The sequence below is a fragment of the Chelonoidis abingdonii genome, chromosome 17 (assembly GCF_003597395.2).
Source record: "Chelonoidis abingdonii isolate Lonesome George chromosome 17, CheloAbing_2.0, whole genome shotgun sequence".
Lineage (NCBI taxonomy): Eukaryota > Metazoa > Chordata > Testudines > Testudinidae > Chelonoidis > Chelonoidis abingdonii.
Genome location: NC_133785.1, coordinates 17,099,059 through 17,118,856, shown reverse-complemented (window position 1 = coordinate 17,118,856; position 19,798 = coordinate 17,099,059). Strand labels below are relative to the sequence as shown.

Sequence of the window (19,798 nt, the reverse complement as noted above, 5' to 3'; positions counted from 1 at the left end):
CTAAACAATATTCAGAGAGAATTTTGATTTTGACAGTTGAGAGCATCCCTTAAACTCTCTACATCTACAGCCTGTTTAGCTCTGGAACAGCGGAGCTCGGCATTACTGAACCCCAGGCAAACAGCAGCTATTGATTTGTTGTTGTTATCCATTTGTGTGACAAAACAGTGAACAAAAAAGTAACTTCAGCAGAAGCTCCCCAGCAGGGCAAAGGAATTTCAAAGACAGGCTAAGAGTTGAAATTAACAATCCAGCCATAATGACTTGTCCCAGTGCTTGGAAACTAAATTGTCAGAGGAACCTAAAGATTCCTCATTTAATCGTACTGATCAGCCAATAACTAAGGCTATGTCTACGCTAGAGAGTTTACAGAGGCACAGCTGCATTGTATTTGCTGCTGGAAGCTCTCCCTTGTAGTCACTCTATGCCAGTGAGAGAGCTCTCCCATTGACATAATTAATTCACCTCCAACGAGCGTCGGTAGCTCTGCTGGCAGGGGAAGCTCTCCCACTGACGTAGCGCTGTCCACATGGGCACTTCTGTCAGTATAATTTCTGTCGCTCGAGGGTGGTTTTTGCACACCCCAAGGGACATACGTGGTTGTGCAGACATGGCCTAAAAATGAACACACTGGGGGTAGTGAGAGAGAGGCTGCATGAACATTTATTGCTATGGAAATGGAGGGTGCTGAATCATCTGATCCTGTGGCCCTCTTGGGATTATTGATGCTTTCTCTTCGAATACTGGCCTGGGATAAATGCACTTATCCATCAGGGGCAGTTTGTGCTTGTGATAGTCTGACAAATTAAACTAAAATTAATCCCTGTTTCAAGGAAGGGCAGGTTTGGAGGATCCAAGTACTGACAGGGGCTCCTGGTGGAAGCAGGGTCATGTTCTGGTCCCCTCTAGGGCTGGATTTTCAAGAGCTCAGCACCCATAATTGGGACCGGATTTTCAAAAGAGCTCTGATGTTGGGTGCACGGTGGGTACTGAGCATTGTGGAAAGCCAAGCCACAAGTCTCACAAGGGTAGCTGCTGAGTACTATGGAAAGTCCAGCCCTTATTTAGGGGCCTAAATGGGAACTGAGCTCTTTTAAAAATCTGGCCCTGAGCTCTTTTGAAAATGTAGCTTCCAAGGGCTACCCTGTCCCAGTGAGCTGCAGCCTGGAGGAGAAGTAAAGGGGGCAGTTACCAGCACAGAGAGCTCCTTGAAGGCAGGTGATGTGCAGTTGAAGAGATCGGGCTCCAGCCAACCTTTCTCTTCATCGCAGTGGCGAATTGCTGCACCTGAAAGAAGGGGGCGCTGCAGATTCAAAACTCAGAGATGTGGGACACAGCTTCCCAGCTGGTTAGGATAGTGCTGTTCCCAAAGCTAACCCACCATGCTGTCAGTATCACTCAGAACAGCACCAGGAAGTAACACCAAAGCCCTGGATTGCTGAGGGGGCCACCTGAACTACCCATTCTGAATTCAACTTGCATTCATCCGGGAGTTGTCACTAGCAAGTCCGTCTGTGAACAGTTCCAGTTTCCATAACAATTCACCCAATAACTGGGAAAAATCATGATCAGATTGTGGGCTGTTTTTCCTATTTGTGGCATGTGATTGGTTACCCGTGTAACAGTGTAGCTGACTGGATGAGGCTTTTAGAGAGGGGAATAATGAATAGCAAATAATAAGCAGTGTAATTCATGGAGGTTTTGGGGCTCAGTTCTATGCAACTTTGCATATTGACAGACAAGTATGTACCTCCCCCAGTGCTCACCAGACCCCACAGCTGACTAAAGACACGACTGACAAATCAATCCACCTGGCCTGGTGCTTGCATTCACTGAAATCCCTGCTGGGACACTGCATCTCTCTCTCACAGCCTTTGTCTACTTAGAACTTTTTGACACGAGGAAGTCAGTACGGTATAACGACACTGGTGTAATTATACGGTTTTAGTTACACCAGTATCTCCCCCTGGGTGGTCACACACATTCTAGAATAAGTGTCCACACAGGGAGTTACACCTGTATAGCTACAGCAGTACAATTAGGCCAGTGTAGTTATGCTGGGAGCTTTCTCTGTGTAGACAAGTCCTTAAATGATAAGCTCTTTGGGCAGAAACCATTTCCCACTCTGTATGTACAGAGCCTAGCACAGTAGGGGTCTGATCCTGGCTGAAGCCTCGGAGCTCCTGGAATATAAATAATAATATATGTACTCTCAACCAGTTCTGTTTAAAAAGCACCCACATAAGCAATATCGTCATTAACAGCCTCCCAGCAGGGTCCACGTTATCCATCCCCAAAGCAGTACAGTGATAATCAGCAGCAGCAAGTGCATCATTAATGCCAGTCAGTGTCACACCCCACAGACCTAGCTATCACATGAAGCATACCATGCACTATCACCATGAGTGGCACCAGCATTGCCCATGTCAACGTCTGGAACAGGAGCAGCGCCAGCAGAACAACAACTCAGCACTTAGGGGGCTACACACACCTCTCACCCTCAGCTGGGTCAATGGCATTATCTCAGTTTTACTGATGGGGAAACTGAGGCTCAGAGCGGGGAAGCAACTTGCCCAAGGTCAGACGGGTTGGTGGGGAAGCCAGGATGAAAGGTCAGGAGTTCCTGGCCCAAAGGAGCTCCCACATTCAGCTTTCCAGCCCCTTCATCATCATCATCATCATCGCTATCTTTCCCTACAGGTTTCTGCTCCTCGTCCTCCATATTGCCAACAGCAGCATCAACCCAGCTACCCAGGCCAGAGACGGAAGGGGCTTAGTGGTGGAAGTAACCAGCAAAGGAGGACCCACTCTCCCTGTTCTCTGCTTCCTGCCCTCCCTTCAGCAGAAGACTGAGCCTTAATCCCCGTAGCAATCCCTGTGGCCTCGCTGAGTTGCCATATTTTGGATAGGATCCTGCTGACCATTCTTAGTCATTGGGCTCCTTTATCAAGGCTCCCTTCATGATGTGCTCACTAGAGAATGGCCCTTCCCACCCAGAAGGGTGAATGGACAACATGGCATGTGAGATAGGTAGGGTTCCCAACTTTCTAATGGCACAAAACCGAACGCCTGGCAACCCTAAAGGTAGGGTTGGGGCCACTCTACTTCCAGAACATGGGACATGATGAAGCTAGGCCATAGGTTGCAGTGATTCCCCATTGCACTGGCCCAAGCGCCATAAGCCGGCCTGCCAGGCACAGAGATCTCCTCTCTGACACCTGTGAGTTTGTTTCTGCTCTTTGTGTACCCCAAAAGATCCTCTGCCTTGGCCACGCATAGTCCCCACCTTGATCAGTCCAAATGAGGTCCTACTACTGTCACTTCTTTCCATGGACTCTCTTATGGCCCTTCATCTGCTTTCCCCAATAGATGGCAGCTCCTTTCCTCTGGTCTGAAGGGAAGTGCCCACTAGCCTTTGACGCCCATAGCACCCTGCGAACCAACCAGCAGCAGGTGCTAGCAGAGCAGACAGCACTTACTCTCCTCTTCCTCTAGTTACTAGCCCTTCCCCCTCAAAGCCTAAAGAACTGAGCTCCTCAGTAGCCCATGGCCAAGGCTGACTGGAAACTGGCACACATCTCATAGGGACAGGAGCACTGAGAGATCCCAGCACCACAGCCTATTGGGCCACCCAGAGCAAACGATACAGTGTAAAGGCAGCAAGACATAAAGGGGTGGGAGGGAGTCCGGCTGCAGTTCAATCTCTGCAGGTTAGTTTGCTTGGGGTTAGGAAAAGCAATCGAGGGCAGACATGGATATAAGGAAGCCAATGCGCGGTGCAGCGTTAGTAACACAGTCAGCAGCCCTGGAAGCATGGGGTCTGTGGGTGTCTCAGGCAGGGAGAGGGGAATGAAAAGCCACGCAGCGCAGACTTTGCAACACATAGTGAGGGAAATGAGACAACACTGGGTCCTTACCTGCACCCCGCAAACCTGATCAAAAGAGAGCAAAAGCGGGGAAGAGAAGCAACATGGTTAGGAGTTGACCTGGAGTGGGAGAATAACGCACCTCCTGGGGAAAAGTCTGGAGGAGGGGAGGGGCTGGGACTGCGACTGTCCCTTTTTGGCTCAGTGACACTCAGGCTCAGAACCACCCTGGATTCCCAGAAACCAGGGATTCCCATCTCCCACTGGCCTGGAGGTTGCTCTCCTCCCTTTCTGATGTGGCACTCTCCAAACTCAGCCATGGCTGGATCACTACAACGCACTCTAGCTGGGGCTGCCTTTGAAACCTGCTCGGGAGCTGGGGCAGAGTGTGGCTGACAGGGCCACATCAGATCTCCACTCTGCTCTGACTCATCTTTGCTCCAAGGTGCTGAATGTCATCTCCATGGCCAGGGCTGCTGCTCTCTTCCTCTGCCCCACAGTGGCAGTTACAACTGACTGGGATTCTCTGGCTCTCTGCAGCTAGGGTTGAACTTGAGGAGGAGGAGGGAGCAGCAGGGCATTGTGAGTGCAGAACCTTCCTCTGGGTTTCAGGGTGCAGTGCCCACAACATCTGCTCAGTCAGCAGTGGATGCAGTGATAGGTAGGGCCGGAGGGAAGGGGTGTTCCCAGGACCCCCCCCGTTTTTGTATGAGTGATGTTTGTGGACCTAAGTCTAGGCTGCTCAGAGAAGTGCCCTGCACTCCTGACTGTGTTGAGAAGACCCCACAGAGAAGCTCCAGTCAGGTAGCTTGGATCTCATTGTTAGGTTGCAGCCCCACTTCTCTGTCTGGAACAGGGTCTGTGCAGATTTCCTCTGCTCTCACAGCTCCTCCTGCTCTCTCTTTTCCAGTCCATTTTCCCTCAGACAACAATTCTCCACACCTCAAAGACCAGAGACACAGGCCTCCACAGCTCCAAACCTGACAATCACAGCAGCTCCTCCTAACTGCCCAGGGCAGTGCTAGCAGCAGGAGCTGGCCATCAGGGGATTTAGAACCTTGTTGTGGGCTGAGAGGGCGGGTTTTCATCTTTATGAGGCTGATGGACATGGTAGGATGTTCCCTCCAAGGCTCCAGCCACATGCCCCTTTCTGCTGCCATCCGTGAGGATCACTTACCCAAGGAGCCTTTGGGACAAGGCACTGATGCTGGGAGCCCAAACTTGGTCTGAGGCCACCAGACACCAGCTCTCAGGGTTTTAGGGCAGCCGTCATAGAGCACTGCAAATGAAAATGAAGGAGCCAGAGTTAAGCAGGAGCAGAGGGGAGGGGTTTTGCCCCAGGAGAGTGTCCTGCAGGAGGGGATCAAGGGCAGTGCCGCAGGAGAAGTCCAACACCGTCCCTAAGATTCTAGTGCCTGAGCTCAGAGGCAGGCCATGCTGCTCTGGCTGCAGGTTGCTGCCCCATGCAGAACATACACATGTCTCCAAACTCACCCTCACAGCCACTTGGCGTCACCTCTGCAAAAGGGCTGTCACAGCTGTTGCACTGTCGACCTATCACTCCGGGCCTGCAGTGGCACTGGCCCATTTCCTGGTCACACGAGCGTGAGGAGGAGCCAATAGGGTAGCAGTCACAGGGCAGACAGGTGTCACTTCCTTTGGGACAGTAATGGAACTCCTGCCAGAGAGGGACAGGGAAGGCGGTTAGACAGATGAATCATGGGAGGGGGAGAAGCAGGGTGGCCAGAGGTGGCCAGGGCCCCAGGGGAAGAGTGAGGGGCCTGGTAAGACGGGGAAGGACTCAGTGGGGAGGAAAGAGGGACCAGCCAGACAGCAAGAGCAGCTAGGGAGACAGGCACCTAAATTTCAGCTTCTTAACACTGCACTGGCTGGGCACATCCTCAGTTTGGGGATCAAGGCCAGCCCAAGGCCGGTGTGGCAGCATCCTATGCAAAGCAGCACATGCTGTAACTCTTCCAGCTTCCTCCAAACTTACAGACAGGTCTCCCCAGTTCTGTGTGCATGTACACCCCACTTCCCACCTGCCTGCCACTGCCCTCTCCCCTCCGCTCTCTGTGAGGCTCCCCAGCAGCAGCGGGGACTGAAGCACAGCTTTCCACAGGACAGCAAGGACGGCCCTCAGGGAATTCATTCTCTGCCCCAGCTGGCTGGCAGTGGAGTCCTGGAGGGCCAGGGCCAGGGGACTACGAATGGTGCTGGCAGGTTGGGTGTGCGCGAGGGGTGTGGGGCATCAAAGAACAGGGTAGATAGTGGTTGCCTAGAGTACTACAGGCCAGAGGAGACCACTAACAAAGGCGGATGGGATGAGGGCCATGGCTCGGGTGCCCAAGGGTGGGCGAGATGAGGCGTATGTGTGCACAGCTGCCCCCTCACCTTACAGTGGCACTGCCCATTGGTTTTATTACAGTCTGGGTCGAAGCCCTTGTTCACGTCGCAGTTACAGGGCCCACAGGTCGGGTTCCCCCACCAGCCCTTCGGACATTGCTGATCCACCCTGAGGAAAGAAACCCACAATCACCTGACAGCCTTCTCTCACTCACCCACTGTGTCCTGACACCCCCCAAAGGAGCATGGTCACCTTGTGAGTGCTTGTGAGCTACTGGGAGCAGAGTTTGGCTCCGAGGCTTGGCCCCCGCCCCCGGCAGGCAGTAGGCTTCCCCGCTGGGGTTGGAAGGAAGGACTTGCACTGGATTTGAGCAGCCCCACTTGGACAATATTCAGAGCAGCACTGATGGGTGCCAACGAGAGATGGATTCAACTTTCCCTCGGCCAGAGGGAGAGAAAAAACAACACGGGGTCTCTGAAGAGGAGCAGAGTGGAGTACAGGGAGGGGAGATCCCAGGGGAGCCCCCATCCCTCCTTTAAAGCCAGCCTGCCTGTCGGTGCCCTTGCACTAACGAGTGCACTCTAGTGACTGGCCAGAGAGGGAGCGCTGCTTCCCAGGAGAGCCACGGGAGGGAACACACAGAACAGGATCAATCACCTAGTGCTCTAGAGCACATCTGCAGCTGCAGCTTATTCTCCACCTTGTGTCACCACTTCCTTCGCAGCTGCTTCTCCACTAGCCATCGGTAATGCTACAAAGGGAGGAGCCTGACCTCAGCAGGGCAGTAACAAGCAGTGGCCGATTCCAAACCCTGGGCTGGTCTACACTACGGGGGAAAATCGATTTTAGATACGCAACTTCAGCTACGTGAATAACGTAGCTGAAGTCGAATATCTAAAATCGATTTACTCACCCGTCCTCACCGCGCAGGATCGATGTCCGCGGCTCGCCATGTCGATTCCAGAACTCCGTTGGGGTTGGTGGAGTTCCGGAATCGATATAAGCGCGCTCAGGGATTGATATATCGCGTCTAGATGAGATGCGATATATCGATCCCCGAGCAATCGATTTTAACCCGCCGATACAGCAGGTAGTCTAGACATGGCCCCTGACTTAAACACCAACATTCTCTGAGCACCAGGATCCCTGCAAGGGGCCTGGAGACTGCTGCTGGGAAGACAGCCAAGTCCCGCCAAGCCGGGCTGCCCTTTGGCTCACCTGTGCTCGCAGTATTGCCCAAAGTGGTTTCCTCCGCACTCACACACGTAGCCAAGGGGAGAGCCTGGCTTCCGTCGACACACCGACTTATTCTTGCAGGGGTTCAGGTGGCACACGTCCATGCAGTCCCCACCGTAGTATCCTGAGGGGACAGACAGAGACCTTCAAAACAGGGAGCGAACCATCCTGGCTTCCTAAGGAAACACTGTGAAAGTCCAGCCATGCTGGGGTAGAGGCAAGAGAGGGACGGAGTTTATTCAGGTGGATGTCAGGGCATTATGCTCTCTGAGCCAGGCCAACCAAACTTCTGCCTGCCGCTTTCTAAAGGGATTTCCAGTCTCTGGCTGCGACTGGGTTTTAGCCTCCCAAAGGTGAGCAAGCTACCGAGTGACCCAGTGCTTGTAGTGCTATGGCTCAAGGGAGCATTGCTGTGTGTGGAAATAGCCCTGAGGCGTGGTGGCAGGAGAGAGGAGAGACAAGCCAGGCAAAGGGGAGTAGCAACGAATGGAAGAGAAACAGAAAAGGGAAATGGGGAGTGAAAGGAAGCCAGAGCTGCCTGCCGCTCCATTGGATGGGCCCTACCTGGTTGGCACACGCAGGAGTAGCGCTGCCACTCATCCCTGCAGATACTGTTGGCAGGGCAAGGGCTGGAGTCACAGGGGTTGGGCACGCTGCATCCTGCCTCCAAGTTCAAAGCTCTGTTAGGCTTGGGCAATGCCATCCCAGAGGGCGTGTCACCTAGGCGCACCCCCTGAAAACCAAGTCAGAAATACATGGTAAAGCCAGGTACATTCAGGAACGGGGCTCAGGGCTTCAGCAACAGGAGCCTGGTCAGGGTGACCCAGCTTGGCTCTAAGGCAGGGACCCTGGTTCCACCCTTATGGCTGCAGAAGGCTCCAGTAAGCAGAGCTGACTCCTACAGATCCTAGAACCGAGCTCCCCAGAGCTGCCAAGGGCCCTGGAGAGTCACCCAGCAAACATTGCCAAGCCGTTCCCATCAATTCCCCTTCCCTGCTGCTCACATCCTTCTGCTCCACCCAGTGGTCACCTTCCATTCTTCCAGGGCTCCCCACGAGAGTGCTCAAGTCTGAAGCATATGTCCACAGGGGCTCTGGGTGCAGCCCCTGGGAGCGGAGGGCCCTGGACTAAATTCCTGTGCTTGTCTGGAAAGGGCTCTGGGAGCAGCCTCTGCAGCTAAGTCTGGGGACTCTAATTTCCTACCTCTAAATACCACCCAGTGTGGGAGGCTGCTGGAACTGAGCGCTCACCTGTACGCAGCCCTTCAGACCACTCTGCACCTCGCCAGACCCTGGGATCCCCCCAATGTGAAGATGCTTCACCTTCAGCCCATGCAGCTCATTTCCAACAACCACTGTGTCCTGCAAAAGAGGCCAAGAAACAGGAGCTTCACCCAGCCATCCTGAGACCCCAAACCTGGGTCTGCAGGTCACCGGACTCCCTTCCTGCTCCACACAACCCTACATGCCCAGCTACCCCCGAGGCCACTGAGAGGCACATTAGCAATGCCCAGACAGACAGAAGGAGTCAGAGATTACAGATCTCAGTCAGGACCCCAGCCCTCACACTCTGCTCCCCAGCCCCCCCGAGTGAGCCCAGTGGCTGGGGATGTGAGGCTACAGACCTGGTAAAGCCCAAAGTCCAGGTTGACAGTGATGATATAGCGCACGTCGCGCCCACTGCGAACATCTCGCAGCTCCAGCTGGAGATCGTGCCACTTCCCGTCGCTCAGGTGCATCTGGTCCAGGAGGAGCCTGGTGGTGTGCCCAGAGCCTCTACTCACAGCGAAGGAGAGCATGCCGGAGTCCAGCTGAGGAGAAGGGGAGCCAGTGACAGAAATGGTGAGCAAGGCTCAAGCCAGCTCAGGTTACTCCCCTTCCTCCTCACTACCCCTCACCTGTGCTTTGAACATGGGGATGGTGCCCAGCTCAGCCAGGAGCCCGCCTGAGAGACTTCCCAGCTCTGCGCCAGCCAGGAATCTGCTGTGACACACAGCGTGTCAGACCTGCTGCTGCACTGGACTGGAGGGTAAGTCACAGGGACCTGGCTCTGACAAACCCCAGCTGCAGTAGCTGCTTCTGGCCCCATGCACAGAGCTACCAAGTGGCAGGTTCCCTCTGTATTCAGTGAGCAGGCTTTCCTCTCAGAGCTGGGAGGAGAGCATGGGAGGCCCTGCTGCCCACGCTGCATTTGTGGCTGCTGTGGCAGTACCTGGCAGAGGATGGTGGTGTACTGGCCAGCATGAGCCTGAAGCAGCGCCCCATCCAGCTTGCGTGTCCGGAACGCCAGCCCCACGTACCATGGCATGGAGATTTTCACCTCATTCTTGAAGTCCCAGGAAAGGATGCTGTTGCCATGGAAATAGTGAGCATGGTGCATGGCTGGAAGGGAAAGCAGGAGCATGAGGCCTGTGGAGGTTTGGAGCAATGTGGGGAGCACTAATTCCCACTCAGGGCCTTCACTCACACTTCATTTGGCAAGGGAGACTAGATGGCTCAGTCTTTGCAGGGTCTGAGCAGACCAGAGCCCGGTTGTGCCTCTTGCCAAAGAGGGGCAGGGAGCTCCATGTACTGCCGTCCCCAGGAGGCACCAGCCTCTCAGTGGAGTTATGTATTTATTTCTCCAGTCTCTACTGCACCTGTTGCCAGGACAACTGGCCACTTCCCTTCTGGGAAATAAAGCACGAATGCTGGTGACCCCACACACCGCAGGGCCCCGGTGGGGAACCCCTGTGGGAGTGACTCCCACTGACGCATGGACAAGACCATGCAGAGCCTTCAGCCCCACCGGCTCCTTCTCACCAGAATGTTCAGGGACAGTTTCAGACCAACACATCCCTGGCGTGCCCCCAGCCTGCCTCTCCACAGGGCTCACTCACCATGCCTGCAGTCCTTGCCCCCGAAGCCCACAGGGCACTCACAGGAGAAGGTTCCCCAGCCCACTGAGCAGGTGCCACCGTTCTTACAGGGGTTGGAATCGCAGAAGGTGTGCTTGGCGTGGCATCCTGGGGACATTGCCGACACGCGGCCAAGGCAAAGACAGAGGAGGGGACTGTTACTTGCAATGGCTCAGCCCTGACCTTCCCCTCCCAGCACCTTGAACATTGAGATGGGGGAGAAATCTCAGCAGCTCCTCAGAGCGACCAAAGGTGGAAGCCGCAGCTGAGATCTCTACGCCCCGGTCAATACACAGCCACTGTGCTCTGCCCTCCTGCCCAGGAACAAGGGCCCCTTATTGTGTGAAAAGGCAGCACAGAGACAGAATGACTTTTGCCAGGGAATCCCCCTAGGAACAGGCTGGCTTTGCATTCCCCATATGTGCTACCAGTTGTAAAGCTCCTGGATGATGCAGCATGGCAAAGTGCTATTTGGGGATAAGAACAGGAGTCTTTCACCACTAGGATCCTGGCTGGAATCTGGCCCAGGTCTAGACTATCCAATGAGATGTGAAATAAGCTGCTGTCTGTTCAGGTCCTTGGCAGAGCAGAGGTGTCTACTTCACAAAGAACACAAACAGAACTGGCAGACCCTGCGCTCCTGGACTGATTGGGCTCTGAAGACCGAGTTTCTCTCTTTTTCCTGGAAAGAGTCGGGGTCCTGTGAGGAAGCTGGTGTTAATTGCTACCTGTGCAGTTGTTATTAGAGCCTGAGCAGCCCTGTCCATTCTGTGTCCTGGGCTGTCAGCCTAGCAACTGTTGGTAGCTCCGTTTTGGGGAGACAGTGGGGAGCAGGGAGATCATGCAGCCCCAGGGCCATGGTACAGAGCAGAGGTGCCACACACTCCTGTTACCTGCAGAGGTCCCATTGTTTGCAATGTAGGTAGCCAGGTCGATCCGTTTGCTGTCGATGTACAGGTCTCTCATGCACCCTACAAAGTCCCTGTGGGCCACTGGGAAGTTCTCAGGCAGATTGGGGACCCCTCCGAGGAGCAGGGGCCCTGTGAGGTCGAGGGACCTGTGAGAAGAGGCCTGTAAGAGGCATTTTGTGCAGAGATCCAGGCCTCACACACCACTACACTGGTCCTTTCCCCTCAGTGCAGCAGCAGGCTGTTACAACCTGCTGGGGATGGGAACAATAACTGAGGCCCCATCCTGGGTCCCATAGCCAAGGGAAAGAGGCGGAAGCTCCATGCTCAGGCTCTGTGGCAATGTCATCATGCATTAATGCCAGGTCTTTGACACTGTCCTGCCAGCCAGGCATGCAGGATGTGGGACAAACTGGAGACAACCAGGACTGTGGGGGACTTCTGGCTCCATGGCACCCCAGCTTTCCCAGGTAAAGTGGAGTGTATGCTGAGTGGGAGCAGTGTAGGCTCCTTCCTGCCAGGATTTGGAGAGCTCAAAGCTCCCTTTTAGTCCGGTTATCCCTGTTCCTGAATCCCTCTCCCCCCTGCAGTGAGCAGCAGGCCCTCTGGACACTCACTTCTTGGAGCTGGACTGCGTGCCCTCTGCTGCGCAGGAGTAGTTGCCAATCTCACTGCCGAACTGCAGTGCCACTGATGCATCGCATTCATCCACCATTAGGACGGCCACTTTGTCTTTGGAAGGCCCCTGCACCACCCCCAGGGAGCCAATCTTGGGCTGAAACCAAAAAAACAAGGAGTTAGTAGGAGGTTTCCCTCAGCACCGGCTCCTTCAGCACAAGGAGACACACCAGGTGCATGGCACAAATGTGCCTCAGATCTGCAGGTCTCTCTGGGTGGCCTCCTACCCTGCATCCCTTCTACTTTCACATCGATAGAAAAATGAGACCCAACTCCCATTGGTGACGAGGCCTATCAGTGGGACAAAGAAGGCAAGAAGACAGGTCTCCTGGCTAGGAGAATCAGAACTGGAAAGCTGAATCAAGGCTTGGAAGGCAGGACAGCAGGGACCTCCCTAATGAACTGAGGGTCTCCTGTCCCGGACATCCAGCCTGGACATTCCCAGCCCCTCAGCACTGCTCAGCTCCCCCAAAATGTGCCTGCTGGGGAATCTTGCTCAGTGATTGCAGCTCACCAATTCCAGGCTTGCAGCCAGTGGGACAAACAGGATAATCCCAGGGAGAGAAAACAAAAGGTGGCACGTACCTTGTTATAGTAGCGGAGCTGCACTGTATGCCACTGCCCATCACTCACACCCCCCGGCAGGTATGGGGTCACCAGGGTGCTCGACTCACCTGAAAAGCACAATGCTGTTACACATGGTCACACAGACAGACGTGGTCAGGCAGGAGGGAGCAGTGCAGCGATGAGGGTGTGAGTTATGCATCCACAAGGCCACACTCATTCCCTGCAAACAGTCCCCCATGCACCCAAACACCCGCCTCGCACACCATGTCATTTACACACACATACACACACACTGATGGAGACACACACTAACACACCAGTGTACACACCCACCCGCACCTGTAGGAACAACAGAGAGTCATAGATTTTAAGGCCAGAAGGGACCCATCCAATCTGATCTCCTGCATACCAGAGGTCACAGGACTTCCCTGTATTAATTCCTGCTTCATGTCCAATAGCTGTGCTTGAAGTAGAGAAGATCTTCCAGAAAAACATCCCATCTTGGGGAATCCACCTCAACCCATTGGAACAACTTACTAAGATTAATTCCCCTCACTGTTAAAAACTGTGCATTAGTTCTAGTCTGAACTTGTCGAGCTTCAGCTTCCAGCCACTGGAGCTTTTTATACCTTGTCTACTACATCGAAGAGTCCTCTGTGATCACACTTCTGTTCTCCACGTAGGTCCTGCTAGACTGGGCTCAAGTCACCCCTTAACCTTCTCTTTGTTTAGCGAAATAGACTCGGGGAGATTAATCTTTCTCTAGAATGCATGTTTTCAACCCTTTAATTGTTCTCATGGCTCTTCTCTGAACCTTCGCCAACTGCTCATCAAAAGAGGTTACACTCACTAACTCCAAGTTGTTGGCTGAATGTTTTCAACATCCCCTCCTAGAAGATGGATCAGAGACACAAATGTCACCCTGCATGTATCAGTGCATAGCAGGCTGGGCCACTGCCTCCCTGGTCACAGTGTTGAGTGTTGTTCTTTGATTCACATGAATGACAATTGTGTTTGCTTTGGTATTTCTCTGGCAGGAGCCCAAGCAAAGAAACCAACCTTCACATTAATCTTCTTCCCAGCTTTCTCACTGTTGGCCTTCTTCCCACTAAGCGGCCCTCATGAAAAGAGCTGACGCACAGACAGGTCACTTGGAGGCAGTGACATTACTGATGAGCTCTCTGTCATTTTTAAGAGGGGAAGGAAGCCCCTGCTACCTAACAACATGCGCTCCAGTGAGAGGCTGGCTGGATACCGAAATGAGGAAGGGATGAGCTTGCTCTGCACTCTCAGGCAGCTAAGCCAGAGAGCTAAGGACTCAGCCATTTAGGGAGAACGCTAGTGAGCAGATGAACAGCACCGCAGAGCTGTGCCTGAGAGAATAGATAATGACACCCCAGGAAGGGGTTGCTGATCTCGGAGACAACATGCCTGCCCTGACCCCTGCAGGAAGTGAGCAGGTAGAAAAGATGTGCCTGAATAGACTTGAAGCACAGTCACCCAGAACAGAGGCAAAAGAGAAGCCTAGCAGCCCAGCTGACCTCGCATGCCCTGTTCATACAGACCCCCGTCTGCTCACGACAGACCCTCGCAGCCCATCATACATCTAACGCCCGCCCACAAGCCTGACCCCAGCAAGCTTCCCTGGCATTTTTCTACCACTAAGACCTAAGCGGCACTAGAGCTGCTGCACTTGCATTTCCACTGGGAGAGCGAGCGGCCTGCCAGCAGCTGAGGTCACCATCCAGAGACTATTACAGCCATACAGGTGAGAGCCGTTTCCTTTGGTAATTGCACATTAGCTGATTTGCAGCTGATTGGTTTTGCTGAGTTTGAATTGCTTCGGAAGTGTTTTACTGCGCCTGCTGAAACCCATGAAAGGGAACGGGGTTGGGTATCTCCGCATGCAGGGTGTTGAGCTGGCTTTAAACCACTGCTAGAAACGAGGGCTTCTGGGCCATATGTTAGTTTGTCTATGATAGGCATCAGTTTTAAAGTAGAATGCGGTTTCCTCCTCACGGAGCCGAGCCCTTCATCCTGAGAGCACAGCAGCAAAAATGGGCTTTCATGGGCCTTTCAGATTTCATCTGATTGGAATGTAAGTGACCTTTAGTCCCCTAAACAACTATGTGCGTGTGCGTGCGAACACACACACACCCCTCCACTGCCTTCGATGGCGATAACACACGCACATACACACACACACATACACACACACACTGCCTTCTATGGCAATGACACACATACACAACCCCCCCCAATGCCTTCAATGGTGATAACACATGCACATACACACAAGCACTCCTATGCATGCATACACACTCACATCCCCAAGGCACACTCCTACACACATACAATCCTATGCAAACACACACACCTCTGCATTCACACCGCCTGCCACCTCTGATGGATGCCACACACACACAGATGGGTATGTACTCCCTCTCTCATAGCCATACCCCTGTGCACGCAGCCCCTCTCCTCCACTCTCACACACACATGCTGAGAGGCTCTCGTGCCCTTATGCAAGTTGCTTCTATAGCCCCAGGGCCACAGGATCCGGGCACACGCACCTGTGGAGTATTTCAGCTGGACCTGCCCATCAATGATTTCCATGGCCAGGAAGTCATGCTTCTCATTCAGGCGCCCATTGTAGAGCAAGAGCCCGCTGCGCTCCAGGGTGGCAAACCTGACACGGAAAGCAGAGCACAGATCCTGGGTGTGCGCTCACGGGAGTGCAGAGGGAACAGTGCCCCTTAGAGAGTCACAAGGGATTAACTGATCCAGCCATTCCACTCCCTTTCAGCAGGAACATGCTAGGAATCCCCTGGGACAATACTTTCCAGGATGTATTTACCCACAGCAACGTGCATTTACCCTGCAGCGGGCAATGATTTGCAGGAAGACCTGGACACCAGTACAAAAGCACATTCTGGCCTCTGGTTCCAAGCGGTGAATGAACTCCCTGCTAGAAGAGCTCTGTACTCACACCACACACCTGAGGAGGTGGGATAAGCACAGCATCTATTCCCTGGGGCACCCTCCAGAGGAAGGGCAGGCTGGGGACAACTGCAGATGGTATTCCAGGGGGAAATGCCCCTCGAACAGAATGGGAAATCACAGCAACAGCTGGCACATCTGTTACCCCGGTTAAACTCCTTGAGCAAGAGCACTGAGAGGCCCTCTGGTGAGAGAGAGCCTGACAGGGCCCCATGCCACTCTACCAGCAAGGCTCCAAAGAGGAGCTGGGAGGCAGGGGGGATAGAGGAGGGCTGAATGCAATATCTGGAGAGAGCTTTTCCCTGCAAATCCCAGGAGTGAAGGGTTTACAGAGTGCAATGGAAATGTTTCATAGGCCCCTGGGCTGGGCAGGACCAAGGCATTTCAGTGGGGAGGGCTCTGGGCACTTCAGCAATTCACTGGACAGGTGGGCCCAGGAGTGCGTCCATAGTTGGTAGACCCTAGGCACTTCACAGGAGCCTCAGAATAAATTGACGAACTCCCCTTCCCCTCCCCCCTGGTGCTTCAGGAGGAACCTGGGCTGGGAGAGTCCTTGGCTGGGTGGGTCCCAGATGCTTTAGCAGGGCCGTGGGCACCGACGCCACATAAGAGGAAGAGCAGGACTTACGAGAGGGAGAGGGTGAGGTGGAACCTCTGGCGCAGCCCCCGGAACATGACAAAAGACGTGGAGGGGAAGGATCGTGTGGATACTTCGCAGTAGGGCTTCTCAAAACCCCCAGAGGGACACTGGCATTGGAAGCCGCCATCCGCAGAGTTAGTGCAGGTGCCGCCGTTCCGGCACACACCAGGGAGGCAGCGCCCCGAGCGGCTGTCCACCTCGCAGTTGTCACCTGTTGAGGAACGGAACAAGAGGCTCAGGACACTACCTGGAGCAGAGTTGGGGGGCTCCCAGCTGTAAGGGATGGAGGTCCCTGCCCCAAAGTTTCCTGGACAGGAACCAGCCAGACTGGAGGCCAGCTGAACGGGTCTCCCTTCCCCATAGCTGCACGGGCATCTGACAGCAGCCCACAGGCACCCCAGTTCCATTCCCCAAGCACCAGAGTGGGAGTGGGCTGGGGAACCTTGCTCTTCCCAGGCCCTGTAAAGAATCCCCCTAGCAAGAGGCTGACAGCTGGCTAAACATCCTCCCGGACGGTGAGTCACTCAACATCGGGCCCATCAGCCTCGGTGCCAGTTCCCTGCTCCCCAGAGTTCCTGGTGCTGGCCAGTTCTGCCCTGCCACACTGAGAGACCGTGTGTGTGAGACATGCTGCCTGTGGCTCCGGGACAGACGTGGCCCAAGGATGGCCAGTGCACTCTGGGTGGCAGGATTTACCTGCCCTATAGGGCTGTAACACTACCCCCTGCAGGAATATGACAGACCTGCAGCTCTGTCTGTTCTCACTCCTTAGTGGAGGGACATAAGTCACATACCAGGGTGAAACCTAAAGGTCCCCAGATGTCCCAGGAGGCACCATCTCAGTGGTGCCCAGCCCCATCACCCTGAGGCTAAGTGTCTCCCATTGCTTGGCCTGAGGCAGCTGAGCACAGCTGTGGGTGCAAGGTGCACAGGCTGAGGTCTGCAGGAAGATTCCCGCCGAGCTAAGAGAGCTCCCTTCAAATACCAGCATATGCACCAGGCAGGTTTTTGCTTGTCGCCCAGGACGCAGAGCTCAGCTGTCACCCAAAGCCTCATCCCTAACGAAGAGATGTTTCCCAGCCCTGCCTGCTGCCTCCAGTTCCCGGAGGGGCTTTCCTGCCCTGGATCCAGCATATCCAGAGAACAGTGCCACAGCAAGGTGAGTATGGTGTGGGCACCAGAGCCTGCTTTCAGCTGTTCCCCAGCTGCCCTAGGCTCTCCCTCACCCTTCCTAATCGCCACAAGGGTGAGCCTCTAACCTCCCCAAGCTCTGGAATTTGGAGCACTGGCTCTCCAGCCCAATGGGATCACAGAGGTTACAGGCAGGGGACACTTTGGGGTTTCAGTCCCTCTGCCCCTGAGCTGAAATATATCTGCCTTCTGGGCTGCTAATACTGCTGCCAGTGCCACTTGTAACCCCATAGGCTGGGAGAGGGGACCAGCCTGGAGTGGGATGTGTACTGCTCACTAACCACCCTTCTCCCAGCAGCTCTGAGAGATGAATCTCCAGACAGTGCCTCCCAGCTCCTGCTTGCATCTGGCCCCTTCATCCCCAACTACAGAGGGCCTCTCATAAATCCTCCTTCTTCCTCTTATGGGACAGGCTTGGTGTCTGGCTGAGACAGTCAGAGGGTTGCGCCTATGACGAGCCCAGACCCAAGTCATCACAATGCAGCACAGCAGAGTGATCCAGTTGCAGATGTGGGGAGGGCAGCCAGAGGCAACCTCCTAATGCAGCGAGTCTCAGGGACAGTGACACAGCGAGCTGGACCCCATATATGCCTCACTCCACAGCGTTCATTCAGTGCAAGCATTTCCCTTTGAAGCATGAGTGCAGGGATGTGACCTGATCCCTGCAAGCACCTGGCACCACTGCACACCTGGCCAGGCTTCACTGATGGTTGGACCCAGCAGCTCTGATCTTACCCCCAAGTTGGAAGCCACTAAAGATCCTCTCTGCTCTGGGTGAGATGGGCACTTACGGTGTGGAGATTCCCAAACCTTCTCCCACATCAAAGCCCCTGCTGTCAACTAACAGGGTCCTACATCCTGGCACTGAGCACTAACAGGATAGTATACTGCATAGCAAAGAGATCCAAGCAGAAGGAAATGCTTTGTAAAGGCCAGTGAGACACTGCAAAGGCCCTCTCTGGCTTTTCACTCTGTTGCAGCACTGATGGTAGCTGTCTCCTCCAGAACCCAGAGTTCACAGCTATAAGTGAAATAAATTTGCTCTCCTCAGCCTAGTCCTTAAAGGAGGTTTGTCCAGAAGCTACCAGGGGTCTCTGCTCGGAGAGGAGTGGGCCTGGATAAAAGGGATGTTGCAGTTCAGAAGTGAGGGACATTGGCAGAGCTAGGTAGAGTCCCAAGAATGTAATGAGGGAGAGGCTGCAGGTCTGGGCTGCAGTACATGAGTAGAGCTTTGCTGGGATCAGAATTAGCGTATCAGGGACGCTGAAGTGTGGACTGAGCTGCATTGGCTGCACAGCGTGTGGGCCCACAACTGGTGCAGAAGGGGGTAGCCCAGGTCAGGACTGCGGAGTTGCAAGGGAAGACAGGAATAGCAGCAGATTTTGCTGGCACTGACTGAAGAAAGCCATCCCATTTCCTTATTTCAATCTGTTGCCTTGGCAGCAGTGTGAAGAGTAAAGGGCACACATTACTGCTCCCATGAAGGGACTAGCAAGGAGATGGAATGGGGTTAGTGCCCCAGAGCAACAGAACCTGGATCATCCACGGGGAACCCAATCCACAGCCAGGAAACCAGGAAACAGGACACAAAGCCTGGCTTTAGTCCAGTAGCCTAATGGACTGGGGTATTCATTATAAACCACCAGTGTAACTGCCATCCGATGAACTTTTTGACAGCAGGCCCAGGAGAAAGGCCAGGGACTGCATAAACTCTGGAGAGTGAACTCATCTCTGTCTTTAGAGGGACTCTCCTTTGGCTTGGATCCAGGAGCGGCGCCAGGGTTTCTGGTGCCCTAGGCAGAATTCGGGGGGGCGGCATTTTGTGCGCTCCCCATGGGGTGTGTGGGAGCTTCCGGTCCCACTCCCATCGCACCGCCGAAGGAGGACGCTCTGCCGAAATGCTGCAGGCGACAGTGGCAGTCATTGAGCTGCTCAATGGCCTGTCGCTGTTTTCCGTGGCTCATTGGCAGAAGGTCCTTCTTCGGCGGTGCGACGGGAGCAAAACCGGAAGCTCCCGTGCGCCCCATGGGGAGCACACAAAATGCCGCCCCCCGAATCCTGGCGCCCTAGGCGACCGCCTAGGGTTGCCTAATAGAAGCACCGGCCCTGCTTGGAACACTGGCTTGGGGGCAGCAATCCTGCGTTGGCATTGGGGAGAAAGGCTGCAAGACCTAATGGGTCTTTTCCATCTCTGCTTCCTGTGCTGTTACATAGAAGTCTGTTGTGCATACGCTGTTACAAAAACAAGATGGGTATGGTAATATCCAGGGCTGGCTCTAGGCACCAGTGCTCCAAGAATGTGCTTGGGGTGGCACTTTCCAAGGGGTGGCACTCCGGCTCCTTTTTTTTTGTTGCTTGGGGCACAAAGAGCCAGGAGCTGGCCCTGAGTGGAGGTGAGCTGCGGCGGTGGGGCACAGGGAGGGCCACAGGAAGTAACCTGGGAGAGGGGGCAGAGGAACCCGCTCCCCC

General features: G+C 54.3%; 1 protein-coding gene across 1 annotated transcript in view; it reads right to left on the bottom strand.

Annotated features, from left to right (window-relative positions):
• Positions 1-19,798, bottom strand: part of CELSR3 (cadherin EGF LAG seven-pass G-type receptor 3) — a 67,274-nt gene that overhangs the window by 19,080 nt on the left and 28,396 nt on the right. Inside the window, exons 3-18 of the mRNA XM_032801344.2 lie at positions 16,127-16,349; positions 15,072-15,187; positions 12,517-12,605; positions 11,871-12,028; positions 11,239-11,402; positions 10,328-10,453; positions 9,661-9,830; positions 9,074-9,259; positions 8,700-8,810; positions 8,014-8,182; positions 7,432-7,573; positions 6,261-6,381; positions 5,361-5,544; positions 5,044-5,145; positions 3,918-3,932; positions 1,193-1,287 (exon numbers count right to left, since the gene is read on the bottom strand). Of these exons, the coding sequence (XP_032657235.2) occupies positions 1,193-1,287; positions 3,918-3,932; positions 5,044-5,145; positions 5,361-5,544; positions 6,261-6,381; positions 7,432-7,573; positions 8,014-8,182; positions 8,700-8,810; positions 9,074-9,259; positions 9,661-9,830; positions 10,328-10,453; positions 11,239-11,402; positions 11,871-12,028; positions 12,517-12,605; positions 15,072-15,187; positions 16,127-16,349 (2,171 nt within the window). The remainder of the gene's footprint in view (positions 1-1,192; positions 1,288-3,917; positions 3,933-5,043; positions 5,146-5,360; positions 5,545-6,260; positions 6,382-7,431; positions 7,574-8,013; positions 8,183-8,699; positions 8,811-9,073; positions 9,260-9,660; positions 9,831-10,327; positions 10,454-11,238; positions 11,403-11,870; positions 12,029-12,516; positions 12,606-15,071; positions 15,188-16,126; positions 16,350-19,798) is intronic.